Source organism: Colletotrichum lupini, chromosome 6 (genome assembly GCF_023278565.1).
Source record: "Colletotrichum lupini chromosome 6, complete sequence".
Classification (NCBI taxonomy): domain Eukaryota; kingdom Fungi; phylum Ascomycota; class Sordariomycetes; order Glomerellales; family Glomerellaceae; genus Colletotrichum; species Colletotrichum lupini.
In genome coordinates this window covers 1643315-1666943 of record NC_064679.1, presented here as the reverse complement: position 1 = coordinate 1666943, position 23629 = coordinate 1643315, and the positions used below count along the sequence as shown (strand labels likewise).

The following is a 23629-nucleotide window of genomic DNA, read 5'->3' as shown; positions in this document are numbered from 1 at the left end:
GATTTGGATTGTGACTCAGAAGCGTACCCGAAAACTGATCACATGGAGTAAGTACATAGTTGTTAAGGAGGATAATTCAATCATAATAACGTGCATCAATCAAGCGGAAATACAACTAATTTGAGTTAAATGAACAAACGAACCGCCAAAATCAGTGCGAAATCCACCTCATGCCGCATCTATCAGCGTCTTCAACACCGAAGAGGCACGTTGTAAACAGTCTGCCCACGCAATCACTTCGTCTTTCCCAGTGACCACAGAGAAATGAGCTCTAAAGACCAAATTGTTAGCTTCATTTGCAAAGCAGAGATTATCTCAGTAAAAATGTCACTTACCCTCCATCAGTAACATAGTACGTCATCCAGAACCTCTTTGGGTTCTGCATGATGAAGCAAGACTCGGGAGACAGCCCATCGGTATTCGAGAACATCTGGTTGGGCTCCACAGTTTGTTCATAGAGCGGATTCTTGAAGAGAGCAGGCAGATCCTCGCCCTCCTCTGCGCAGAGCTCGAGGGCCCTGAGCGTCCGCTGGTAGCATCGACCCATGAACGCGTCCTTGATGATCTGATTACGAGCGTTGGCAGCCGCGACCATCATATCGAAGCGTTTGCGTGCCGGCACGCTTTCGTCGTCTGCAATGGTACAAAAGTCCGCGGTGATCAACGTGTTGACTTGCACAATGTCAGGTCGTCCCTTGTGGTAGTGTGACATGGAGATGGCTTCCCAGGATTGGGCATTGTAGCCATAGTAGTAGTAGTTGGCGAGAAGACCCATAAGGTCGTAGACGCCTTTGATAGGGAGGTGACGGTCAAGGAGAATGTCTTTCCCAAAGTCGGAGAGTACAATGTCTCTGTATCCGAACTTTGAGATGTCGTTTTCGAAACGCTGTCGAACGTGTTGAATACGCGCGTCCAACGCCGCTGTTGTCTTCAAAGTGAACTCTCTGGGCGAGAAAACAACGCCATTGGTATGGCCGTTGAGCTCTCGGGGTGGCTTATAGGTCATGATGCCTTCGACAATGGCCGTTTGCATCGCGAAGAGGGTCATTGCCTAAGTGCAAGTGGTCAGAAAGCCTTACTTCGAAATGGGTCAGGCATCAACGCGATCAAACTTACATCAATCATCGTGTGCTCGACGTATGTGCCAGAAGTTGCGTTCTTGCACACTGTGAATGCGATGGACTTGTCGACCCATCGGTTGAAACCGTTGAGCATCATCATATGGTTGATTCTCTCCTCTGCATGCGCAGGCTCTGTGTCGTCGAGACAAATGAGAAAAGCTGCAGCCTCTACCATGTCTATGGTCTCTTTGTTGGCATCGTCAAGGTCAATTAGGGCTTGTCGGCTCTGTTATTGATGAATCAGTCTCATCATCACTCATAATCTATTATCTGTGGGTAAATAGACTGCAGTGAACTTACCTCCGCCCATGAAGTGCGGTCGTCGGTGCCAAGGATACTCGTCCAGTTGTCATCAAGGTCTTGCTGGGCCAAGAGAGCATTGAAAGTCTTGGTCAATGTTTCGATGGAGACATTATGATCTCCATCTATGAGCTCAACCTTGTAGATATGTCCGCGATGGAGTACCGCCATGTAGTCGTTCCCAGGGAATTTAGCCATCCGATCTAGCGGAACGCCAGGCAGGCGAGCCGTGTTGAAGATGTACTGCCAAAGATCGGTACAGTTTGCCGTGAACATGTATGCCATGGGCTCCCATCGATCGGATTCAAGATTCTGCTTGGCTTGGAAGGCAATACTTGCAATCATGGCTGCTCGCTCGGCTTGAGTATGGCCCATGTTCCCGAGAGGGTGGAATGCCATAAAGTTATTGAATGGCGCGAGCGGCATGCGCCTCTGCAGATACATGCTTTGAAGGAAGTACTTCTCTTGCCAGTTTTCGATCGCGGGATCGTGCGCCTGCTCATGCAGACGGCCATAGAACTTCCGACCAATGCTGTCCGGCTTTCTGAATTCGGCTACATCGTCTTCGATAGTCTTGAAGTCTTCGGCGGAAAAGAACATTCTTGACTTCTCCAGGTAATCGTCAAACATCACGTCAAAGTCAACAAGAGGCATCTTCTGAAGCGTCTTGATTGCTCGGCAACAATGGAAGTTATGGTTGGTATCTGGTGCTGCACTTTCGACGGCCAAGTCGGCGACCTTCACGGCTGCAGGTGTTGCGGTCTCTTCCTTCTCCGCGACAGCCGTCTCAGTGTCTTTGGAGACGAGTTTGGATCTGAGGATGATGACCTTGGCCAAACTCAGGATGTTGACAGCATCGAGAACCTCAGATGTCTGGAGCGTCGCCTGGAAAGTGCGAGAGAGGAAGTTCTTCAATTCGATGGCAACAAGTGAGTCGAGACCAAAACTCTCCATCGAAACGTCGGGACTAATTTCTTCAACGGGCACAGCAGTGAACATGGCAAACCGCTGGCAAATTCCGTTAACCACAATGCTCTTGACTTCCTCGGGCGAGGAGGCTTGTTGAAGCAACTTTCCAACGTCAGTGGCAGCTTCCTTGGTCGGCTCTCCCTCCTTCTCCAGGTACGGAATCTGGCTGAACATGGGATTCGCAAGAGCCATCTCATCGTGAACCGCCTCTATCGATTTTCGATCAAAGCCAAGTATCAGCTGGTGGAGATCATCCTCGTTTGCCTGTGCGCTCATAGCGTAGGTCAAAACGGCGAAGACTTCGTCAAACGACATGAGAACGGAGCCACGTCTCATAGCGTCTTGTTGCGCAGGAGGCAGTGAGGTGATGGCTAAGGATCCGTCGACCGCACCGAGGTTCAACGTGATGTATCTGCAGCTCGATCCCTTTTTGCTTTGAGCAAATGCATCCTGGTAGGCGTTACCGACAGCGTAGTTCGACTGTCCAGATTTTCCGAGGATCGCGGTGATGGATGACAGCATAATGAAGAAGTCGAGGGAGTCGGAAGCGCCAAAGGCGTTGTCGAGATTCTGAGTTCCCTGAACCTTGGGCTTGATTGAAGTCATGTAATCATTGTGAGACATGATCTCAAAAGGATGATCCTAGAAATGACGTGAGCTGCGTTGTGCGAGAAAAATGGGATGCATTACAAAGACTTACCCTCAAGACCATTCCTGCATGGACGACACCTCTCACCGGAGGAAGTTTCTCTGAACATTCGGCAGCGGCTGATTGCACTGACTCTTGATCTGTCACGTCACAGCGAATGATGTGAAGCTCTGCTCCCATGGCGCGCACCTCTTCCTCGAACGCAAGCTGGTCCTCTTCTTCCAGGTTACGACGAGACAATGTTACCACATGTCCCGCACCATGAGCGGCGAGGAACTTGGCGAATCTTCGCCCAAGGTCTCCGAGACCTCCAGAGATGACATATGTGCCATTCCCATCTAACCGGAGAGGTTGTGGACGTGCCAGCGTCAACTTGACTTGCGTCTGGTCGTCACAAACGAGAACAACCTTGCCGGTGTGCTTCCTCGACTGGATCAAACGGAAAGCGTCCTCGATATCGGTCATGGGCATAGCCGTAATGGGAGCCACAGGCTTCAGAGTACCCTCCGCGAACAATGAGAGTACTTTATCGAGAGTTTCTCGCATCTTGGTCGGCTTGAGTCGGGCCAAGACGGTCAAGTCGACAGCAGCAAACGTGACACTGTTGTCGAAAGGAACCATGCTGATTTCGTTCTTCCGATAGATATCAGACTTGCCGATTTCGACAAAGGTTCCTAGTGGTGCAAGAACAGCAAAGGAGTCATGGAGTGATTCGCCTGACAATGAGTTCAAGACGCAGTTGACACCCTTGCCCTGGGTGAGTCGCAGTATCCCCTGCTTGAATGTCCGAAGTCTTGACGAAAAGATATGGTCTGGTGGGATGTTGAACGTGTCAATGAGCAGTTGACGCTTCGCGCTGCTGCCCACAGTGCAGAAGATCTCGGCTCCAATGTTCTGGGCAAGTTGAATAGCTGCTTGACCGACACCGCCAGAAGCGGCGTGGATCAGAATGGTGTCTCCACGCTCGAGACGAGCGACCTCGATCATGCAGTGGTAGGCGGTGCAGAAGATGACAGGGATTGACGCGCCCACAGAGTAGGGCATACTATCCGGAAGATGGCAACTGAAGTTCCCATCGATCCGTGGGTGACTAGAGAAGGGCTCCGCAAAGATTCCGCAGACGCGATCGCCGACGCGGAACTTGTTCTCAATGGCAGAGCCCACCTTGCGAACAATACCGGCACATTCACCGGCCATTGTTACACCAGGTATCATCTGCCCCATCGCGATGAATACATCCTTGAAGTTGACGCCGTACGCCCTAGCCTCAAGCTCTACTTCGAACGGGTTAAGGGGCCTCGACGGCGTCTCGTCGTCGGCGAAACGGAGACTACTGAGGAGCCCCGGCGTCTCAACCTCGAGCTTGAGGGGCCTATCCACCTGTTGGAAAGGTCCGGTCTCCATTCCTTGAGCGTATATTGCCCTCTTGACCCAGTCGTCGAACTTGGCATCCGCATGAACTCGAGGAATGAGGAGTTGGTCGTTACTGAAGGTGTACTCATCCTCATCGGATCGTGAGATGCTGACGGGGGTGGCAAAGGAACTTTTAATAACTTCTGAGACCTTGGATACCAGAACTTCCATTTTCGACAGCACATCGTCTTGTACATCGACAGTGACAAAACGCATAGCCGAGTTCTCTCGTCGCACGACTCTTGCGAGGCCGCTGATCATCCCCTTCGCCGGATCATGGGTTTCGACACCGCTTTCTTGGCAGCTTAGCCACAGCACGCTCTTCGTCTTGGTTACGAGAGCGACAATTTGGGCGAACTTTTCGGCACTTGGTGCAGCAAGGATGGGATCCATCGCATCATCGAGGACAATGTGGATAGTATCAGCATTGACTGGCTCAAATGCCCAACCATCCACAAAACAAGCAAACCCTAGTGCGGTCATGTGTGCCACAAATGCATCTGCAAGAGACGCAACCTGGCCTGACTGCGACTGAGAGATGATGCGAATTGAGGGGAAGTCTTCCTTCGTTGGAGACTGCTCCTCGACGGCTGAGGCAATGATCATGCTTGGTCCTGTAGCAGGGTCTTGTTGGATAGGAGTCACCTCCTGGAAGCTATGATGCTCCAATCTAGTATGCCAATCGGACTCTGACAGGACAGTAGAGTCATCATGTTCACCTTTGACCGGCGATGCGTGAAGGACCAGTCTGCCGCGAGGCTTCAGAAGCTTTCGCCAGTTGCTCAGAGACTCATCAGCAGAGCCGTGCTCCGCCTTGGAAGCAAGAATGAGGTCGTAAGACCCCTCTTGGAAGCCTTGCTGAGTAAAATCCTTTGAACTGTCCAACGTCTTGAATTCGACTTGATCATTCCATCGGCGAAGAGACGCCTTGGCTTGATCCAAGGACTCGACGTGGGGTTCAGCGCTGCAATATGTATATCGGCCAAAAAGCAATCCTTCTGGACGATCAATCGCTTCGAGGAATGGCAGCGCTATGTCTGCTTCAGATCCTGCGCTCAAATCCAGGATCTTCATGCGTGGCTGCTTGAAGGCCAGAAGCTGAAGATACGAGACTAGCTGGTTTGACTTGTCTCCTTGCTGTAGTGGAGCCAGGAGGTCGACGTCAGGTTGCCATTCGAGAGCATAGCTCATCTTGCGGGAGAACGGCAGAGCATTCTCGTCAACTGGAGCTTCGCCGATGCCTCGAAGCGCGCCACCGCGAATGTCCAATACGGGCACCAGTGGTGCACCCTCTGTGACTTCTTCGAAGACCATGATGTCGATGCTAGCAAACCGGAAGCCTTTCTGGCCCATGGTGGAGCACACGGTCCATTTGGTGCCGGGTGTACTGCTGAGTTTGCAGTTGATGATCAGATCATCGATGCTTGTAGGCATCACGGGCCCATTACCAACATCCCTCCGGTACAGTGGAAGTCCCAATTGGAAGACTGTATCGAGCGAGGCTGGGTGGATAACATGCTCCTGCTGATGCTTGCGAGGCATCATGCTCTTCACATCGGGGATCTTGATCTCTGCGATGCCTCCGCGGGAGCCAATCTGCGCCGACTCTATGCCGGCAAAAGCAGGGCCATAGACGTTGCCGTTCTCGGTGAAGTTTTTGTAAAGCTCCTCGCCACTGATCGTGGTGTTGCAAGCATTGATGATTTCCTGAAGATGTTCGAGGCCGCTAGAATTTGCCATCTTCTCTTCGCGGAATCCCTCGACTTCATCTTCCTTAGTCGACCACTCAACCATGATGTGTCCCGCACAGTGCTCATGCCACACATCCTCCGGCGATAGAGCCATAATGCGGAATGTCTCCCATGTACGGTCGGTCAGACTTTTGGCGGGTCGCAACGTCAGGAGAACTTCGACATCAGATGTCAGTCCGTCAGTGCGTCGTTCAGGGATCATGATTGACTTGGTAAACGAGACATATTTCAGGTGAATTTGAGAAATGACACCCTGAATCTTTCTGTCGACGCTGATCTGGCGCACTGCCTCTACAGCCATAGAGAGATATCCAGAAGCAGGGAAAATGGCGAAGCCATCGACAATGTGATCGCTAAGCCACGGAAGGCTTCCCACTCCGAGAAGGTTGCGCCAAGTGGGTTCATGATTGGTGGTGCCCGGGACACGAAGGCCGAGAAGGTCATGTGGCGGGTGCGCGCGGAAGCGATGCTCCTTGCTGAGCTTCGATTCGTAGAGGAAGCTCGTGGAGTGATCCCAAGGATACGGATCAAGATCATCAACCAACATAGCAGATTGATTTTCTCCCAGGGTCGCTTGTAGCGAGACCGGGTACCCGAACTCGAACAGCTTGCCAGCTGTCTCAAGAAGGGTGATCGCAGCATCACGGCCTCGAGACAGGGTGGATAGGTAACTTGACTTGAAGCTAGTCAAATTGAGCCCCTGAATAGTCTGCCGGACTGGACCTGCCAGGGCACCGTGAGGGCCCACCTCGGTGAATAGAGTGAGGGGCGCTGGCTCGAGGTCCGCGAGTTCTGTGCGACAGAGGAGCTCCAAGGCATTTCCAAAGCGGACTGGAGACACCAGGTTGTCAACCCAGTACTGAGCATCGAAACCAGATGTCTTGTGTGCAACGGCAACAGAAGAGTAGAACTTGATGGCAGGGTTCGGAGTGCGCGCTTCGATGTGCGCGATGGACTCGAGATATTCGGCTGCAACCTTCTTCATGTGATGAGAGTGGTAGGCCGTGTCCACCTTCAACTTTCGGTTGAATATGGACTCCTCGTCAAGGATTTGTTTGAGCTCGTCGATGGCAGTCTCGTCTCCAGAAATGGTTGTGCTGACAGGGGAGTTGACACATGCGACGCAGATGAGCCCTGTCTTGGTCTGCTCAATGTATTTCTTGACATCGTCTTCGCCCAAGCCGACAGCCATCATCGCGCCTCTGCTCGAGATGACACGCGCGCATGCCTGCGACATGAATCCGCGCCTGTACGATATCTCGAGCGCAGTTGCGTGGTCTAAGGCCTCGGCAGCATAACCAGCAGCTATTTCACCACTACTATGTCCGAGGACAAGATTGGGGAAGACTTGGTAGCTCTTGAGGAGATCTACCAATGCAATTTGAACCGCTGTGGTAGAGGGCTGGGAGATCTCAGCCTGCCCAGCTCGCGAGTTGTCCTCGTCTTTGGAGAGCTCTTCGATTAGACTCCAGTCAGCCCCAAGATCCGTCAGGATCTTCTCCGAATGGAGCATTGACTTTCTAAAGACCGGATTCTCCCTGGTTAGCTCACGGCCCATGGCATGCCACTGGGCTCCCTGCCCCGTGAAGAGGAACACGGAGCGGAAGTTTGACGCTGCCTTGGTGATGCGAGGCTTCTGTTCGAGAAGGCTGATGAGCTCATCATGGCTGGCCGCTGCGACACTTGATCGAAATTGCAGCTCTGATCTGCGAGTCGACAGAGTATAAGCAAGGTTAGAAAGTGAAGAGGCGTCGTGATGGGAAGAAACCCATCCTCGCAGATTGGCCACCATGGCCTGCAAAGATGTCTCCGATCGAGCTGACAAGACGAAAAGCTTGGGATTGGACAAGGTCCTCCCGTTGGCAGTATCCGAGTCGACCTTCTCGACATGGTCTTTGGTCTTGCCGTTGAGGCCGTTGTGTCCATTAGTCCCTTGGGTTCCGTTGATCCCGTTTGATCCGTTTATGCCATGATCCGGAGACGTGATTTCCTGCACCTCTGTATGTCCGTTTGTGCCGTTTTCTTTCTCGTGGTATGCCCATTAGTGTGCCCATTTGCATGTCCGTTGGTATGCCCATTGGTGCCATTTGACTTCTCTGGAGCCAGTACGCTGTCCGCTTTCTCGTAGCTAGCTGGAGCTTCCAGGATGACGGGGGCATTTGTTCCGCCGTAGCCAAAGGAGTTGACAGACACACGGCGGGGACCAGTTGACTCAGGGAGTGGAACCATTTCAGTAGCAATCTTCGGGTCATGGTCAGCAGCAGTCTAAATGGTCAGGTAGAAGCTTCTTGTACCTTTATCTTGCGCTCTTCTAGATGTAGCGTAGGCTTCGGCTTTATGAAATCAATGTTGGGCGGGATTGCGCCATGCTTCAAGATTAGAATGGCCTTCAGCAATCCGGCGATACCACTTGAAGCTTCAAGATGGCCAATGTTTGACTTGATAGAGCCAACATATAGACCGTTCTCGCGTTGGCCTTCGGGACAGAAGACTTCCGCAATGGACGATATCTCTGCGCTATCACCTACTCCATTGTTAGGGTCCGCCTATGGTAGATACACGTGATGAAAAGCAGAGGGAAGTGGAAGTAGACTGGAGCTAGGACATAGAGTGAGAATCACATACCAGCTTGAGTTCCCGTGCCGTGAGCCTCGACGTATACAGTATCTTCTGGGTTCAGCCCGGCGTTCTTGTACACGAGGCGCATAAGATTCGCCTGGGCAATGGGATTGGGTAGCGTAAGGCCGACTGTCTTGCCGTCCTGGTTTAGCCCAGAGTTCCGGACGAGGGCATGAACCCGATCACCGTCTCTAATAGCATCATCGAGACGCTTGAGAATCAAAGTGACAACACCTTCGCCTCTTGCGTAGCCAGCGCCGCGGCTATCAAAGACGTAGCATTTACCATCTGGATTGGTCATGCTGCGTCCACCTCGTCAGCTCTTGTTCAAATTACAAATCACACATACAAAAGGGATGAGACATACCCGACACTGCTCATGGGGATAATCTGATCAGGGTTAAGAACAAGTTGGGTACCGGCGACGATAGCCATCTTTGATTCCCTTGCTCGGAGCCCATGACATGCCTGATGCAAGGCTACCATACTTCCTGAGCACCCAGTGTCAACTGTGCTTGATGGGCCATTGAGATCAAAGACATAGGATATTCTATTAGAGAGAATTGCGATTCCTGTGCCGATCATATGGGCCTTGGGCGTTCTTGCTGTATCCTTGTAGCCCATGCGTTCAAAGCTATATGAGTGCACACGTTAGACCGAATGTGCTTCCAGCCTGGGCGCATATGTTCCCTGAGAGGCACTCTCGCTCCATCAAGTATAAAGGACTCACTCAGTAGCATAAGCTCCAACGTGTACAGAAGTATCGGATCCCTTGATGCCGGCAATGGTTTGCCCAGCATTTTCGAGAGCCTCATACGTCGTCTCCAATAAGATGCGCTGCTGTGGGTCGAGGCAGTGGGCTTCATGAGGGTGTACGTTGAAGAAACGCGCGTCAAAAGCAGTAATGTCTTGGTCCAAGAAGTAAAGGCCCTTGAAGTTGACAGCTTCTTTTGCTTCGGGGTCAGGGTGATAGAACGCATCTTTGTTCCATCTATCTTCGGGTATCTCACGCCAGCCACTCCGGCCTTCTGAAAGCATATTCCAGAGTTTGGAAGGGTTATCCGAGCCACCAGGCAGACGGCATGCCATGCCAATGATGGCAATTGGACTAGGTGATGACTCCGTCATGTTGTTAAACGAAATAAGAACAGCCTCAAGAGGTATGCTTCAACAAGAATTTCGACGAAGAGATGGCGACAAGCGAGAGTTCGAATGATTCCTCGAGGTATTCGAGCTTCAAAATCTCTTATAATCCAATTATTTGTGCTTGGGGAAACTGGCATTTAATGCGAAATCAATATGTGCCCATCATTTGATCCTACATGGAGGTATCCTCAGTGACACGGAGCACTTGGCATCTCACTTTTCAGGGTGGAATATCAGGAGGCAGTAGGACCATGAGCGCTAATCGGAACAAGGTTTGACAGCCCCTCTACGATGACGAATCCTACAGCCCTGAAGATAAGGCTCGTGTATCACAGAAATCGATGTTCAGGAGTTGAGGATTGTAGCTGACAGCCTACTGTCGAATCGGCAACGCGGCTTTGGACGGCTCGCTGTGCCTCGCATGGCAAGTTCTGAACCAAAGTGCAAATCCGCTTTTGGAAGACTTGCGATCCTTCGCGGCCCAGGCCGTATGATAAGTCCAAGATAGGAATGCCGAACTGTTGCCTAGTGGGGGATGCATGTTTTGAAGGATTCAGGGGATCCTTCGATGTGATAGCAAGTCTTGCCGCCGTGATTTGGTCCCGAAAATTCCGGCATCTGTCATCTCGCGCCTTTTCTGTGCTATTGTGCCAAAGATGGCAGGATGTATGGTCTCAATAAGGTGACGGATGTATGACTTGCGTCTACACAATCTCGATATGGCGTTTACGAAGCCTTCGCCAAGTTGTGTGCGGCTCGGCTAGCTAGACGCCGCAGCCACGCGGCACAGCACAGCTTACTTATATAAAGGTGGTAAGCTTCTCGGCACGAAGATCCGTGGGCTTCTTGGCTGGCCCCCATGGGGATGATTCGATTTAGCCAGAATACCCCGCGCCACCAATCTTACATCCCAATTATCCACAAGGCGTCTCGGGCCGACTTGCATACACCTACTACAGTCTTGGGCTAGAGGTCGGAACCAAGGGAATCTCAGCCGTCATTATTTGTCCCGCATGTCATCCAATCGTTTACCAAAAAAAGTGAAGGGTTGGCCAACAATGGGGTTGAGCCAAGAGACGTGTTGGGCCAATTTACCAATCCGCCGGTATCGCCAGTCCCCTTTCACGGGCCTTTGAACCTTCAACCTTCAACCTGTCGTTAGCTTTAAATACGCCCAGTCGAGGGTTCCTCCACTTTCTCTGCAGGTTGAGATACCCTATCCTCAACAAGGTTTCCAAAGATCCAACATTTCCACAAAGCTCGGTTCACAATGTCGGCCCCCGAAGGCTACATTCCAGGATTCGTCTGCACTCTAGACACATGCTCCGTTGAACAATGGGGCTTCGTCCGCTATCGACCAAGTGTCGCCGGAAATGTTCTCTTTCTGGTGATTATGGCCCTGCTCGCATGCGGTCAGATCTTTCTCGGCATAAAGCACAAAACAAGGGGTTTCATGATAGCTATCTGCCTCGGCTTATTGACGGAGACCGTTGGATACATTGCTAGGGTCCTCTTGAATGGAAACCCTTTCAGCAGAGACTACTTCTTGTGGTATCTCATTACTCTAACAATCGGTCCTGTATTCATCGCGGCAGCCATCTACCTAACTCTCGGGCGCATCGTCGTGATCAATGGGGAAGCGATTAGCCGGATCAAGCCTCGCTCGTACACGACATTTTTCTTGGGATGCGACATTGTCAGTCTTGTTGTTCAGGCAGTTGGGGGAGGAATTGCGGCGTCTACGCCTTTAGACAACCCGCACATGGTACGCATTCAATCTTCACCCGCCTTTGTCATGGCAATATGCCTTCGACTGCTTCTGAACTTTGTTACTGATACTTTGGTACTTCAAGATCGATGTGGGAACAAACATTCTTGTGGCCGGCCTGTCGATACAGGTTGCTTGTCTGTTTGCATTCACTGCCTGCAGCCTCGAATTCCTCTGGCGCGTGAAGAAGAACCCAGAGATGCGGAATCCCGAGTTTACCGATTTGGTCAACAGCAAAAGATACAAACTGTTCCTGTTTGGTATGTTCCCTGGTCGATGTCAACATGAACCAGATCTATGAAGCTAACGATGTTTGAAGCACTGTTTGGTGCAACAGCATTCTTGTTTATACGAACTGTTTTCCGTTCCGTTGAGCTCAGCGAGGGTTTCGGTGGGAAGCTTGCCAACCAAGAGGTTGAGTTCATGATCCTCGACGGAACCATGATTATACTAGCATGCTCGTGCTTGACTATCTTCCACCCAGGTTATGGCTTCGGGAAAAGGTGGAACGAGGCTAAATTCCGATTCCGTGCCTCCAAGGCAAAGGGAAGTCCACAAACCATCACCCCTGGTAGCAGCGAAAAGGCTGCGCCGGAGACATTCGCAGAGAGGTTGTAAGCATGTGGCTCGTTTAACATTTGCAGGAAGACAACAAAGGAGATCCCCATTGAGGTTCAAACATTCCATGCGGAAGATATGGATACTTTTGGGAACACACTGCTGAAGGACTAGTCACATCTCGCTGCTTGTGCATTTTTTTTATCTAACAATACATAAAGCCTCCATGTCAAAACCTCCCTAAGTCATGACGGTGTTTTGCTGTTGGTGCAGGATATTCAATTATGGTCTTGCTGTTTAATCCAGTGATATAAAGTAATTTGCCGCCCGCTGTGTAAGTTAAAGTCCCATGTTCAAAGTCAGATGGTGTCTTTTATTCTTTCCAATGTTGCGCATTTGGGCAAGACGTAATCCAACCATAGATCTCTCAAGTGAGTACTCGCGGTTGTTCGATGTTGCATCAATGGTGTCTCAATCAAATATCTGGCCCCCTGATCTACTTCAATTGGAACCTTCCTCCTACATACTTTTTCTTGGCACGCACTGTTAGTGCGGGCCACTCTACTACACTAACCTCCTTAACAAGGCCTATTCTACCCCCCCCCCCCCCCCCTTTTTTCTCCTATGCTAACTATAACTAGCTTGGGCGACGGCCGCTATACGCTGCTACGGTTACCGCCCTCTTTAGATACTTTTAGTACCCTCTCGGGCTTTATTACGATCGTCTAGTCTATACTATTACGGTCCCTAATTAAAAAACGCCGCATTCCGGACTTTATTAAAATAACGCCTATAACCCCTAAGATTATAAAAGTTCTAACTACGAGACCTAAGCTAAATACGTCTACTACTACGACTTAGCTTAAACTAATAATAATAACTTAACCCCCCCCTAACTACGGAGCGCGTTTTAATAAGACTACGACTATTAATAAGATTAGGACCCGTCTATTTAGCCTTTATTTTATAAAGGATATTACCTTTATAGCTATTTAAGAGTCTTTTTAGTTACTAAAAAACTCTAAATACGCTATTACTATAAGCTACTATACTACCGAGCTCGAGGCTCTTTTTAAAAGACCTTAGCTACTACCTACCGGAACCTCTTAATATAAGCTAAATTATAGAATTACGACGGGCCTCTCTTTTACTAAAGTACTCTTTTAGAGCTCTAGCTACTATACTTAGCGTCTTATTAGTTACTAGCCTAAGGGGCTTATAACTTAAGCTTTAAGTATAATAAATAACTTATAAAAGGGAGCTAGAAACGCACTTCTCTCCCCTAATACCTATATTTTTATTTACTTCGACCCTAAGAATCCCCGCCGCTAGGTAAAGGTATAGTTTATTTATAAAGAAGTTATTAAAAACTGCTCGCTTAAGGGCAAAAATATTAGCTTAGTAACTAGGGTTTTAACCGGTTACGCACTTATCCTAAAAACCCTAAAAGTACGACAGGCTATACTTAGTCGCTATACTTAGCTACTTAAACTCTTTAATATAACTATTATTAAGGGATCCGAGATTTAGTTTACTTATATTATTAGAGGCGTTAAGACTCGGATCCCCGGCCTTAATAAGCAACCCCTCGACTTTAATACGTACGTCTGGGACGAGGTTAGAATAGTAGCGGGGGTAACCCCCCTTTACTACTAGACCTCTAGCCCGACGAATAGCCACCGTATAACTTATATTATATCCTTCCCGAAACTAGCAAAAAGGCCCTTTAGTATTTTTAGATCGGTAGTAGCCTAGCTACTTACTTACTATTAGTATCCCTATTATAGGGTAGTTGGTTCGAACCGTAATTAACGAAGAGATTAATTAAACTATATAAATATCTACGTAGTAAGTATAAAAAGGAGGTTCTAACCGTAAGTTAGGCTAGCTACGATAATCGTAAATAGGGCCCCTAATTAGCCCCTGCGCAGTCGGCTATATACCGCAGTCGAATTAGACTTCTAATCCGACACTTACCGACCCCTTCCTAAGTAGTACTAAGTCTACTTAGATTAGCATAGCTCTAAGGACTATACTAGAACTTAACGCTACTACTACTATAAAAAGCTAAAATATAATAGCGACTATACTACGATCGTCCCTTAGTACGTAAACTACTAAGGGCTATATACGAGCGACTATACGAGCTACCCTATACGCCCCTAAAAAAAAACAGTACTATTATTTACTAAACCTCTTAATAAAAAAAACTCTTACGTAAAGTAAATAGAAAACTCTATACGTAAGCTACGAAGCTCGACCTCTCTCTAAGCCCTGCCCCTAGGTTAGACCCTATAAAGTCCCTAAGTACCTAGCTCTAGGATAAGATTATAAATATTAAAGCGGAGAGACTTACTAAGGATATTATTTAGGGGTCTATAGTTATTAATATAGCTACGTATAATACTAAAAACTACCTAAGCGGACGAGAATAAACTTACTTATTTACTATAAAGTTAAATAGTATTATAAATTCTATTTTAAAAAGCGGCAACTACCCCCCCTCTAAAAAATAGGGCTCTAAACTCCCCCCTAAAAATAGCTTAAAATACGAGGAGCCTGCCCTAAAAAGGAAGAGTAAAGGTAAATATAAAAGCGCCTCGCGTAGGCGCTCTATAACTATTTATAACTAGCGTATTTAATACGTACTAAAATTAAAGTACTATAAGCTAACGTATAAAAAAACGGCCGTAAGTATAACTACGCCCTTATTATTACTAAATTCGAATAGGTAAATATCTTATTATTATAAAAGCTATAATATAGTATAGGTAAACCGTAAAATATTACTAAATCTTACCCTAGCTTCGCCCTATACTCGCTAGTTTAGAGCTAGGCTACGACTATTAATAGACCCCGGGTCTTTATATACGTCCGCTAGACCCTCCCGTACCTAGCGGCGTTCGATATTATAAAGCTCCCTTATTAAGACTTACTTAGAATACGTATCTTAAGGTATTATATCCTTAATATCTACTGCGCCCTTAATAAAAAGTATATATTAATAATACTTAATTACTAAACCCCCCCGCAAAAGCTATTTATTATAGGGGATCTAAACTCTTATTATACTAATTAGTAACTAGGGACCCCCTTATATACCCCTAAGAACTACTTTACTAACTAGATAGACGGCTACTACCTTATTATACTAAACCCCGTAGGGGTCCCTACTTATAAAGCGGGTAACGCACTCGACTTAGCTATCTCTAACGTCCCCCTAGCCCGGACCTAGATTACTAGCTATATATATACTAAATCGGACTATAATACCCTTATTATAACTATCCCCCTTCTTATTAATTTAAGTAATACGTATTAGCTAGAAAAGAAGAAGCGGAGGATTAAACTAAAAAATATACTATAGTTTATAAAGAGAGTTAGAGAGCTAACCTAAGTAATATATACTATATACGATACTATATAAGACCTCGATCTAGTTACGGAGAGCCTTAATAACGTACTTTAGTATACTTATACTTCCTTTTTTACCCTATGTTATATAAAGAGTAGGGGGACGAAGTAATAAGACGAATCGTATATTAAGGCTAATAGACGTTTTAAAGCGGCATACGTAGCCGACCCCTAATCTCTTATTATAGCTATAGCTAATTAGTAATATAATAATACTATATAAAGGGCCAAGGCTATTATATAGGCTAGAATAGTCTCTTTTATTAAGAAGGATTCGGATATATACCGAATTATAAATTAGAACCGGCCTAGGCCTTAGGTCTAATCCCCCCCTCTATAAGACGGTAAGAATATAGTTACCGAACTTACTAAGAAAGCGATGCTCCTTTAAAAAAAGCTCTTAGAGCGTATAACTATAAAGGACGACGTATATCTTAACCTTACGATATACCCTCGTTAGCTATTACCTTAAGATCTTACTATTTATTAGTACGAAGTAGACGATATAGTACTTAGCGTAGGGAATATTACCCTTAGTACGGATAATATTATAGTCTTAATATTACGGGCTTACTAACTATATATTAATAACTACGTCCGTTACTTTTACTAAGCCTATCTCGTACTTAGGTACTACCCTAAGGCCTAGTAAGACGCTAAGGTAGTAATAATACTAAAGCCTAACTAGAATATGCGTACTTATAAGGGCTAGCGCCCGATCTTACTCCTAGCGACCCTAGGAAAGGGGCTAGAGCGCCTTATAGCTAAGAGGATGTTTTATATTATTATTACCTAAGGCGTACTTAACTTATAAATAGCCGGGGTACTACTTAAGCGATCGGCTACGGATATAGCTAAGGTAATAGCCTACGATATATAAGCTATTTTTAATAAGAAGCTAGTTACTATTATTATTACGATAGATATTAAAAAAGCCTTTAACTTAGTACTATATAACTAGCTATATAATCGGCTCTAGGTATAGGGATAGCCTAAGAATATTATTACTTAGGTATAGTACCTTAATTAGTTACGCTAAGCCTCGGTTTATTATAAAGGATATTAAACTCTTATATCCCCCCTTTTTTATAGTCTATTATAGGGGTTACCGATCTTACTTATCCTCTTTTTATTATATACTAAGTAGATCTATTAAATTAGCCCAAAGTCCTTTAGATTCGGCTATACTAATAATTATATAATACTAAGCGTTAAGAGGGACCTTACTAAGGCTACCTCCCGGGTATAGTAGATTCTAGACGATACTATTACCTAGGGTAGGGATAATACTATTCGGTTTAATCTTAAGAAGACTAAAGTCCTTTATCTTACGAAGTAGACCTTACCGAGGGCCGGAGATATCGCCCCCCCCCCCTATTTATTATAGTAATAAAGAGATTAAACTATACGAGAAGGGTATTATAAAGTAGCTAGGTATTACTTTTAATAAAAAGCTGCTTTTTTATAGCTATATTGCTAACTACTAAAGTAAGGCTAGGTCTATAGCTAGCTATATTAAAAGTCTTAATAAAGTTTTTAATAGTACGCCCCCCGCTACTATATATAAAGCGATTTATATTATTATTATCCCTAAGGCCCTATACGGCGCTAAGCTATAGTACCCCGGCCCGACTTAACCTATTTTTAAAGTTAGGGTTAACTCCGAGATACGCGCTTAACTAGAAGTCTAATACGGGCTAAAGTCGGTTATTAAGACCCTTTAGACCCCTATTAATATCGCCTTAAGGGGCTCCTTTTTAATATAGCGGACTATATTAGTTATAACGCTACTACGCGAAGTAAGTACTTTATTAATAAAGCTTTTCTTAAACTCCCTTAGAGACCGCTATGCCGTTAGGCTTTTTATATTAAACTACTCTTATCCCCTAGCCTAAAGGATCTGCAATTATAAGCTACTATATAACCGCGGGAACCCCTCTTACTTAACTACGCTTATCTAAATAGCTAGTTAAGTTAAACGTCCCCTATAACTAGCCTTACTACCCCGTAACTTCTCGATTATAAATAACTTTAATAATACTTAAGAGGTAACTAAAATAGAGGAGATATAAAGCTATTATGAATAGTATAAATCTCTCCTTACTATATATATTATAGCCTATATAAATAGGTTATAGATAACTTTAGAGGCTACGGGCTTTAAGTATATTATTTACTAAGGACCGTAACTAATTTATCTCGGGTACTACTACCTCCTCCGGGCCGAGGTTTTTAATACTAAAATAAAAGGGGCTACTATAGGTCTCCGCGCGGCGCTAGGGCTTAAAAATAAGTCTATTATAGCTATTACGGTCTGCTTAAATAACTAGGCCGCTATTAAGTACTTAAATAGTACCCCCCCCTTATCCTCTTAATATACTATTCTTAAGTTTAAGGAGCTTATTAAAAACGCTAGGGTCCCCGTTACCTCCCGCTAAACGCCTAGTTATAAAGGTATTATAAAGAACGAGATAGCGGACTAATTAGTTAAAAAGGGTACTACTATAAGTCCCCCTAACCTATTTATACGCCCCCTAACTATTATTTATATTAAGCGTCGTACTTAAGAAAAATAGTTAATTATACTTCGGGGCTAGTAAGAGGATTACTAACTAAACTCCTATAGGGCCCTTACCTTACTTATTAATAGCGCGGCGAGCCCCGAGCTAAAGTCGCTTACGTAACGCTAGCTTTATTAGCTCCTCTTAGCTAAGTCCGGCTATAGGGACTATATTATATACTACTACTTATACGACTATAACGATACTAACCTCCGCTACTTATATAAAAAGGAGAAGGTACTTAATTATATTTATTATTACTATTTAGTCTTGCGTAAGGGTACGCTATAGTTCGCCCGAGCTAACTTCGTCCGGTATTAACTTAGTAAAAACTAGTCTACTTATATTATACTATTATAGAGCTCCCGGTTCTTTATTAATATCTACTTAAAATAAACCGATATTTATTAGAATTAGGTTAGTGCGCGCAGAAGTAGCTACGGCAATACTAGACCCGTATTTATTACTAAATAGTATGGCTATAATAGAGGTCTCGGGGTGCCCCTCTTAGCCCTTATATTAATAGACCGACGCAATAGGACGTACTATATAGTTCGTATCCTAACTAACTATTTAAAATAGACCTTTTTAAGCTAAACCCCCCTACTATAATAGGTTTATTAGTACGGCCGTTAGCTCCCCTAGCGGATATTAATCTTATAGGGCGAGTACGTCGATACGGCTCGTTTAACTAGGATACGTAATAAGCTATATACCCCGTCGGCCCTACGAAGCTTACGTTTACGTATAGCGGTACTAATAGTAGTATTACTCTTTATCTACGTTATACTAATACTTTACTTTACTATATAATATATTATATTACTTTATAATACGATATATATTATATACTTCCTCCCCTTACTTTATTATTTTATACTATACTACTCTCCCTCTACTTATTAAAAGAGCTAGACTCTCTACCTCGGGTAGTAATACTTACTATAGCACGACGACGGTCTTTTTATAGATATATAGAACACTACTTAGTTAGTCTATTATATTACTAACGTAATGCTCGAACCTCGCTAAGTATGTTTATCCTAGGTTATAAGATATTATAGGGGGCTATGCTTAGGTAAAAGGGCTAATCTTAGAGTATATATTATATTATTTTATAGGAGGGTATTATATAGGCCCTACGGGGCACGGTATACGGTCTTATAATTTTAACGTAATATAGTCGCCTTTTGCCTTACTTAAGGATATCACGGCGTAAAATGGTATAAACAAACAAACAAACAATCTACTTCAATTGAACATGAACGGGTTTGCCATCGGAGGCACACTGGTAAATAGCTGATACGACACCAAAATTGAACTCGAGCCTGCTCCTGGATAGAGCAACGCTGTCGCGTCCCTCGATTAAATCGACAAAGGACAGTAAGGGGCGTTGATTTGCGTCCTCCCACCCGAAAGCAGGAAACTTCTCTTCCTTAGCCTCGACTTTGCCGTTGTTGTCGATATAGTGCACCAGCTTGAAGCCTTGCTCGAGCTCATCGACTTCGTCCTTGTAGTCAAAAGTCGGGACCCATTCCCATGTCAGACCGCCAGCCGTGCCGTCGATACTCAGAGCGACCTGGGCGTCTCCATGGAAACCGCTTGCTCGCTCCCAGTAGAATGGGATCACAGTGCCGTCCTGAAGCTTCAAAGTCAGAGACGCGCCAGCATGTGTCTCGACAGAAATCACTGTCCCAGACGGGTCAGCACCGGTAGTTGGCGTGGCCAGCCAGGCATGGTTGACCGTGGCAGCAACTGGGCGGAGGACGTCGAAGAACATGGTGACATCGTAGACGCCCCAGTCGAATACGATGCCGCCGCCAGACTTCTCCTTCTCCAAAAACCATCTGCTCGACGGTTGATACTCGATTCCCGCGCGAGCTCTTGGCTGGCGGTTGATAAAGCGGGCATGATAGATAGACCCTATTCCACCCGTCTCGATCAAATGGCGGGCGCGATCCAAAGCTTTATTTCCGAGATATCGAAAGCTGCACTCTCCAAAGACTCTATTGGCTTCAGCACTAGCGGCTAACATCTCATTCATCTCCTTCTCGGATGTTGCCAGCGGCTTTTCGCAGAGAACATGGCGGTTGGATCGGAACGCGCGTAGTGTTGCTGCGTGGTGCAGGAATGGAGGCACGGCTACCACGACTATGTCGCGCTCTTGCCCTGGGGAACTGGCGAGCATTGTCTCTACATCTTCATAGACAGTAACTTTGGGTAATTTGGCGAGCAATGCTTCCCGAGCATCCTTCGAGGGGTCTGCAGCAAAAAGCTGAACATCGTCGCCCAGGCTTTCCGCCGCAACGCCATGTCGCCATGCAATTGAGCCAGCGCCGTACAGGTAAACTCGCCAGGCTTGAGGCATTTCGTTGAATTCAGATATATCGAGAACGTGTATGTTTGGCAAAGAAGAGGTTGTTCGTTGACACTATCGTGAGGTGCTTGGAGAAGGGACATTCTTCGCCAGGCCGTCTGGCCTAATGACCGCGGTCGGTAGCGGAAGAGGAAAGTCGAAGTATCATGCAAACCCCGCCAATCCTTCCGGCTGTATCTTCAGGGTTCATGTAGGCTGATGATTTCGACTTTACCCTTCGCGATCCTTCGCGATCCTTCCCGTTTTCCGGACGGGACGCCTCAGGCTCAGGGGCCGGAGGCGACGGGCCGCCTGCTTCAAGACGGTGGCGCGCCCCTCAGTTGTAGGATTTGACCGGATATGGAAAATTTGCATATTTGAAGGTGCTTAGCTGATGTAAGATGCAACACCTGCCGTTCCAGTAGAAATGCAAAGGGCTCCATGTAAGGTACCACAAAGCTGTATGCGCCGTCACAATGCAGCTTCCAGCGCGCATAAGATGAAAAGATCTTTCGTCCATTACGCCGCTTTGGTCTCATTCGGGACATCTTTGTGATTTCATCAGACGGTCCGCTTGTCCGGAGCCTAAAGTAGGTCTATCTTTCTCAGGTAATCCATCGGATAATGGCGGCCGCGACGCGTAATCCTTTGGAAACTTGGAGCCAGGCTCCAGGTCCTCGAAAGCCTCCAGGAGAGCTGAGCCTTGCGTCTTCAACATCGAGGAAGCACATTTGATTGATTGTGTTGCTTATATGTTGTCGAATGTTGTATGACTTGTCCTTTTGTAGAGGAGACCAAAACAAACCAGCTTCAATCTGGCCGCCTGCAGTAAACCTTTCAGCCTAGCTCTTTCGCCGCCTCTCAAGATGGTCGGAGTAACAAACGGGACCAAGCTCAGCCAGGTTCTCAAAGTCGGAATCATTGGTTTGGGAGAGCTCGCGCAGGTTTGTCTTACATTTGAATCCATTTTTCCGCAGACACTAAAGCTTCACCAATGCAGGTGTCCCATATTCTTGTGCTAAACAGTTTGTCCACTCATTTTGAGATCACTTACATCTCCGATATCTCCCAGCAAGCCCTTGACCTCTGCACGAAAAAGGTCGCTGGCGGGTCACCCAAGACGACATTGAATGCTGAAGAGCTGATTACCTCTCCCGATACGGACGTTGTGGTCATCTGCAACGTCAACGCATTCCATCCTTCACAAGCGATCCTAGCTCTTCAGCACAACAAGTATGTATTCGTAGAGAAGCCTCTCGCATTGAACTATCGCGACCTTGATGCCATCATCGCGGCGGAGCAGACCTCTGAGGCGAAGGTCTTTGTCGGATACCAGAGGCGATATGCCGAATCTTTCCTCGATGCTGTGAAGGAAGTGGGAGGGATGGAAAAGATTGATTACATTCGCGTCAGGGGTATGTTACTGTTCGACATGTTGAAGATTAGAGACCAAGCTGACAATAGATACTGTAGATATCATTGGGCAAAATAGCTCTTTCGTAGACCAATCTGGCACATTTCCCAAGAAATACACCGACTACCCGAAGCAAGATACGGCAGAGATGAAGTCTACCGAAGAAGAGATGGTCAAAACAGCGCTCATCAAAGAAATTGGGGTTGACGCAACGCCAGGGTCAATGACAATGTTCAGGTTGTTCACAGGGTAGGTCACATCTCTCGGCAGAGCCGACCCGAAAGAAGAGTTTCCTTCTCGCTGACCCATCACGTCTATCTGATAGACTTGGAGTACATGACTTCTCTGCGCTGCGCGAGATGGTCGGCATGCCCTCACGAGTTGTGGGTGCCTCTCTTGGGTTGCCAATCTGGAGCGTGTTGTTCCAATACGAAGGCTTCCCCGTCATGTACGAGTCAGGTATCATCGACGTACCCAGATTTGACGCTCACATCGAGATCTACTCGCGAGAAAAGATTGTGCGCGTTGACTACGATACTCCGTACGTTAAGGGGCTTCCTATTACCATGACCATCAGGGAGAAAATCGAGACCGCCAAAGGTGACGGTTACCAAGAGAAAATTGTCAGGAAAACGTATGAGGATCCCTTCACGCTTGAGTTCCTGGATTTTCACTCTTGTGTAACGAAGAAGACTATCCCGAAGACCTCGGCCGTGGATGCTCGGGAAGACCTGGACTTGATAAAGATGATCATGCAGAATGCCTACTAGTGTATCTCACTTTGAAGATTGAGTCCGACCTATCCAAGATTAAGCTTTGCAAAATAACGAATAATTTCGCGACTTGAGTCTTGCTGAAGCTACCTTAGGTACCTATGTGATCGGGTGTTTGATTGACCGGCTTCCTCTTTCCAGCAAAGCAAAAGACCCGAAGAATAACTTCATTGGAGATCGTGTGATTAAAATACTTGAACTCCATAAAGTCGTATCCTTAGTAGTCACAGACGCAAATTTATAAGAGATTATCATTCGGGCCGCACGTTCCGAATTACTTATGCAACGCTACTATTCTTGATATTTGCAGGCAGAGGTCGTGATCATACAGAATGTTGCAGCGCCATTTACGACTCATTCAGTTGATGCCGGTTACCCGGCCACCTCGCCAGGCCAATATGTCGGTCTAGTCTTAATATTCCTCAAATTACTCATCTACATACTACAAGACCTCAAAGTTCTGCCTCCTTTTACCATCTCTTCCGTATATCTATCTATCGGATTAGAAGTCTAATTCGACCGCGGTATATAGCCGACTGCGCAGGGGCTAATTAGGGGCCCTATTTACGATTATTATAGCTAGCCTAACCTACGGTTAGAACCTCCTTTTTATACCTACTACGTAGATATTTATATAGTTTAATTAATCTCTTTATTAACTACGGTTCGAACTAACTACCCTATAATAAGAATACTAATACTAATTAGTAATTAAATTCTATTATTATAGATTAGTAAAATATCTCGCTACGTAAAAGAGACGACTTCTTAATACTATATAGGATAGGAGATTCGTATTAATTAACCTTACGGAAGT

The 23629-nt window shown here is 46.4% G+C and overlaps 4 protein-coding genes across 4 annotated transcripts; 2 read left to right on the top strand and 2 right to left on the bottom strand.

Moving 5' to 3' along the window:
- Positions 1 to 168: 168 nt before the first annotated feature.
- CLUP02_11988 (beta-ketoacyl synthase domain-containing protein) lies at positions 169 to 9950 on the bottom strand (the record flags this gene model as incomplete). The annotated part of the gene is made up of 10 exons (XM_049290953.1): positions 169 to 271; positions 336 to 1051; positions 1117 to 1347; positions 1422 to 3032; positions 3091 to 8229; positions 8313 to 8444; positions 8498 to 8727; positions 8829 to 9124; positions 9190 to 9456; positions 9553 to 9950. 10 exons carry the CDS (start codon positions 9948 to 9950, stop codon positions 169 to 171), a joined length of 9123 nt encoding a protein of 3040 aa, XP_049148098.1.
- A 1780-nt stretch (positions 9951 to 11730) lies between these two features.
- CLUP02_11987 (RTA1 like protein) lies at positions 11731 to 12354 on the top strand (the record flags this gene model as incomplete). The annotated part of the gene is made up of 3 exons (XM_049290952.1): positions 11731 to 11733; positions 11822 to 11996; positions 12074 to 12354. 3 exons carry the CDS (start codon positions 11731 to 11733, stop codon positions 12352 to 12354), a joined length of 459 nt encoding a protein of 152 aa, XP_049148097.1.
- A 7161-nt stretch (positions 12355 to 19515) lies between these two features.
- On the bottom strand, positions 19516 to 20637 carry CLUP02_11986 (oxidoreductase family protein; the record flags this gene model as incomplete). Its single annotated transcript, XM_049290951.1, has 1 exon — positions 19516 to 20637. The coding sequence occupies one exon, from the start codon at positions 20635 to 20637 to the stop codon at positions 19516 to 19518; it is 1122 nt and encodes a 373-aa protein (XP_049148096.1).
- A 612-nt stretch (positions 20638 to 21249) lies between these two features.
- Positions 21250 to 22809, top strand: CLUP02_11985 (oxidoreductase family protein; the record flags this gene model as incomplete). Its single annotated transcript, XM_049290950.1, has 5 exons — positions 21250 to 21332; positions 21434 to 21569; positions 21626 to 22040; positions 22099 to 22288; positions 22365 to 22809. 5 exons carry the CDS (start codon positions 21250 to 21252, stop codon positions 22807 to 22809), a joined length of 1269 nt encoding a protein of 422 aa, XP_049148095.1.
- Between the last annotated feature and the right edge of the window lie 820 nt (positions 22810 to 23629).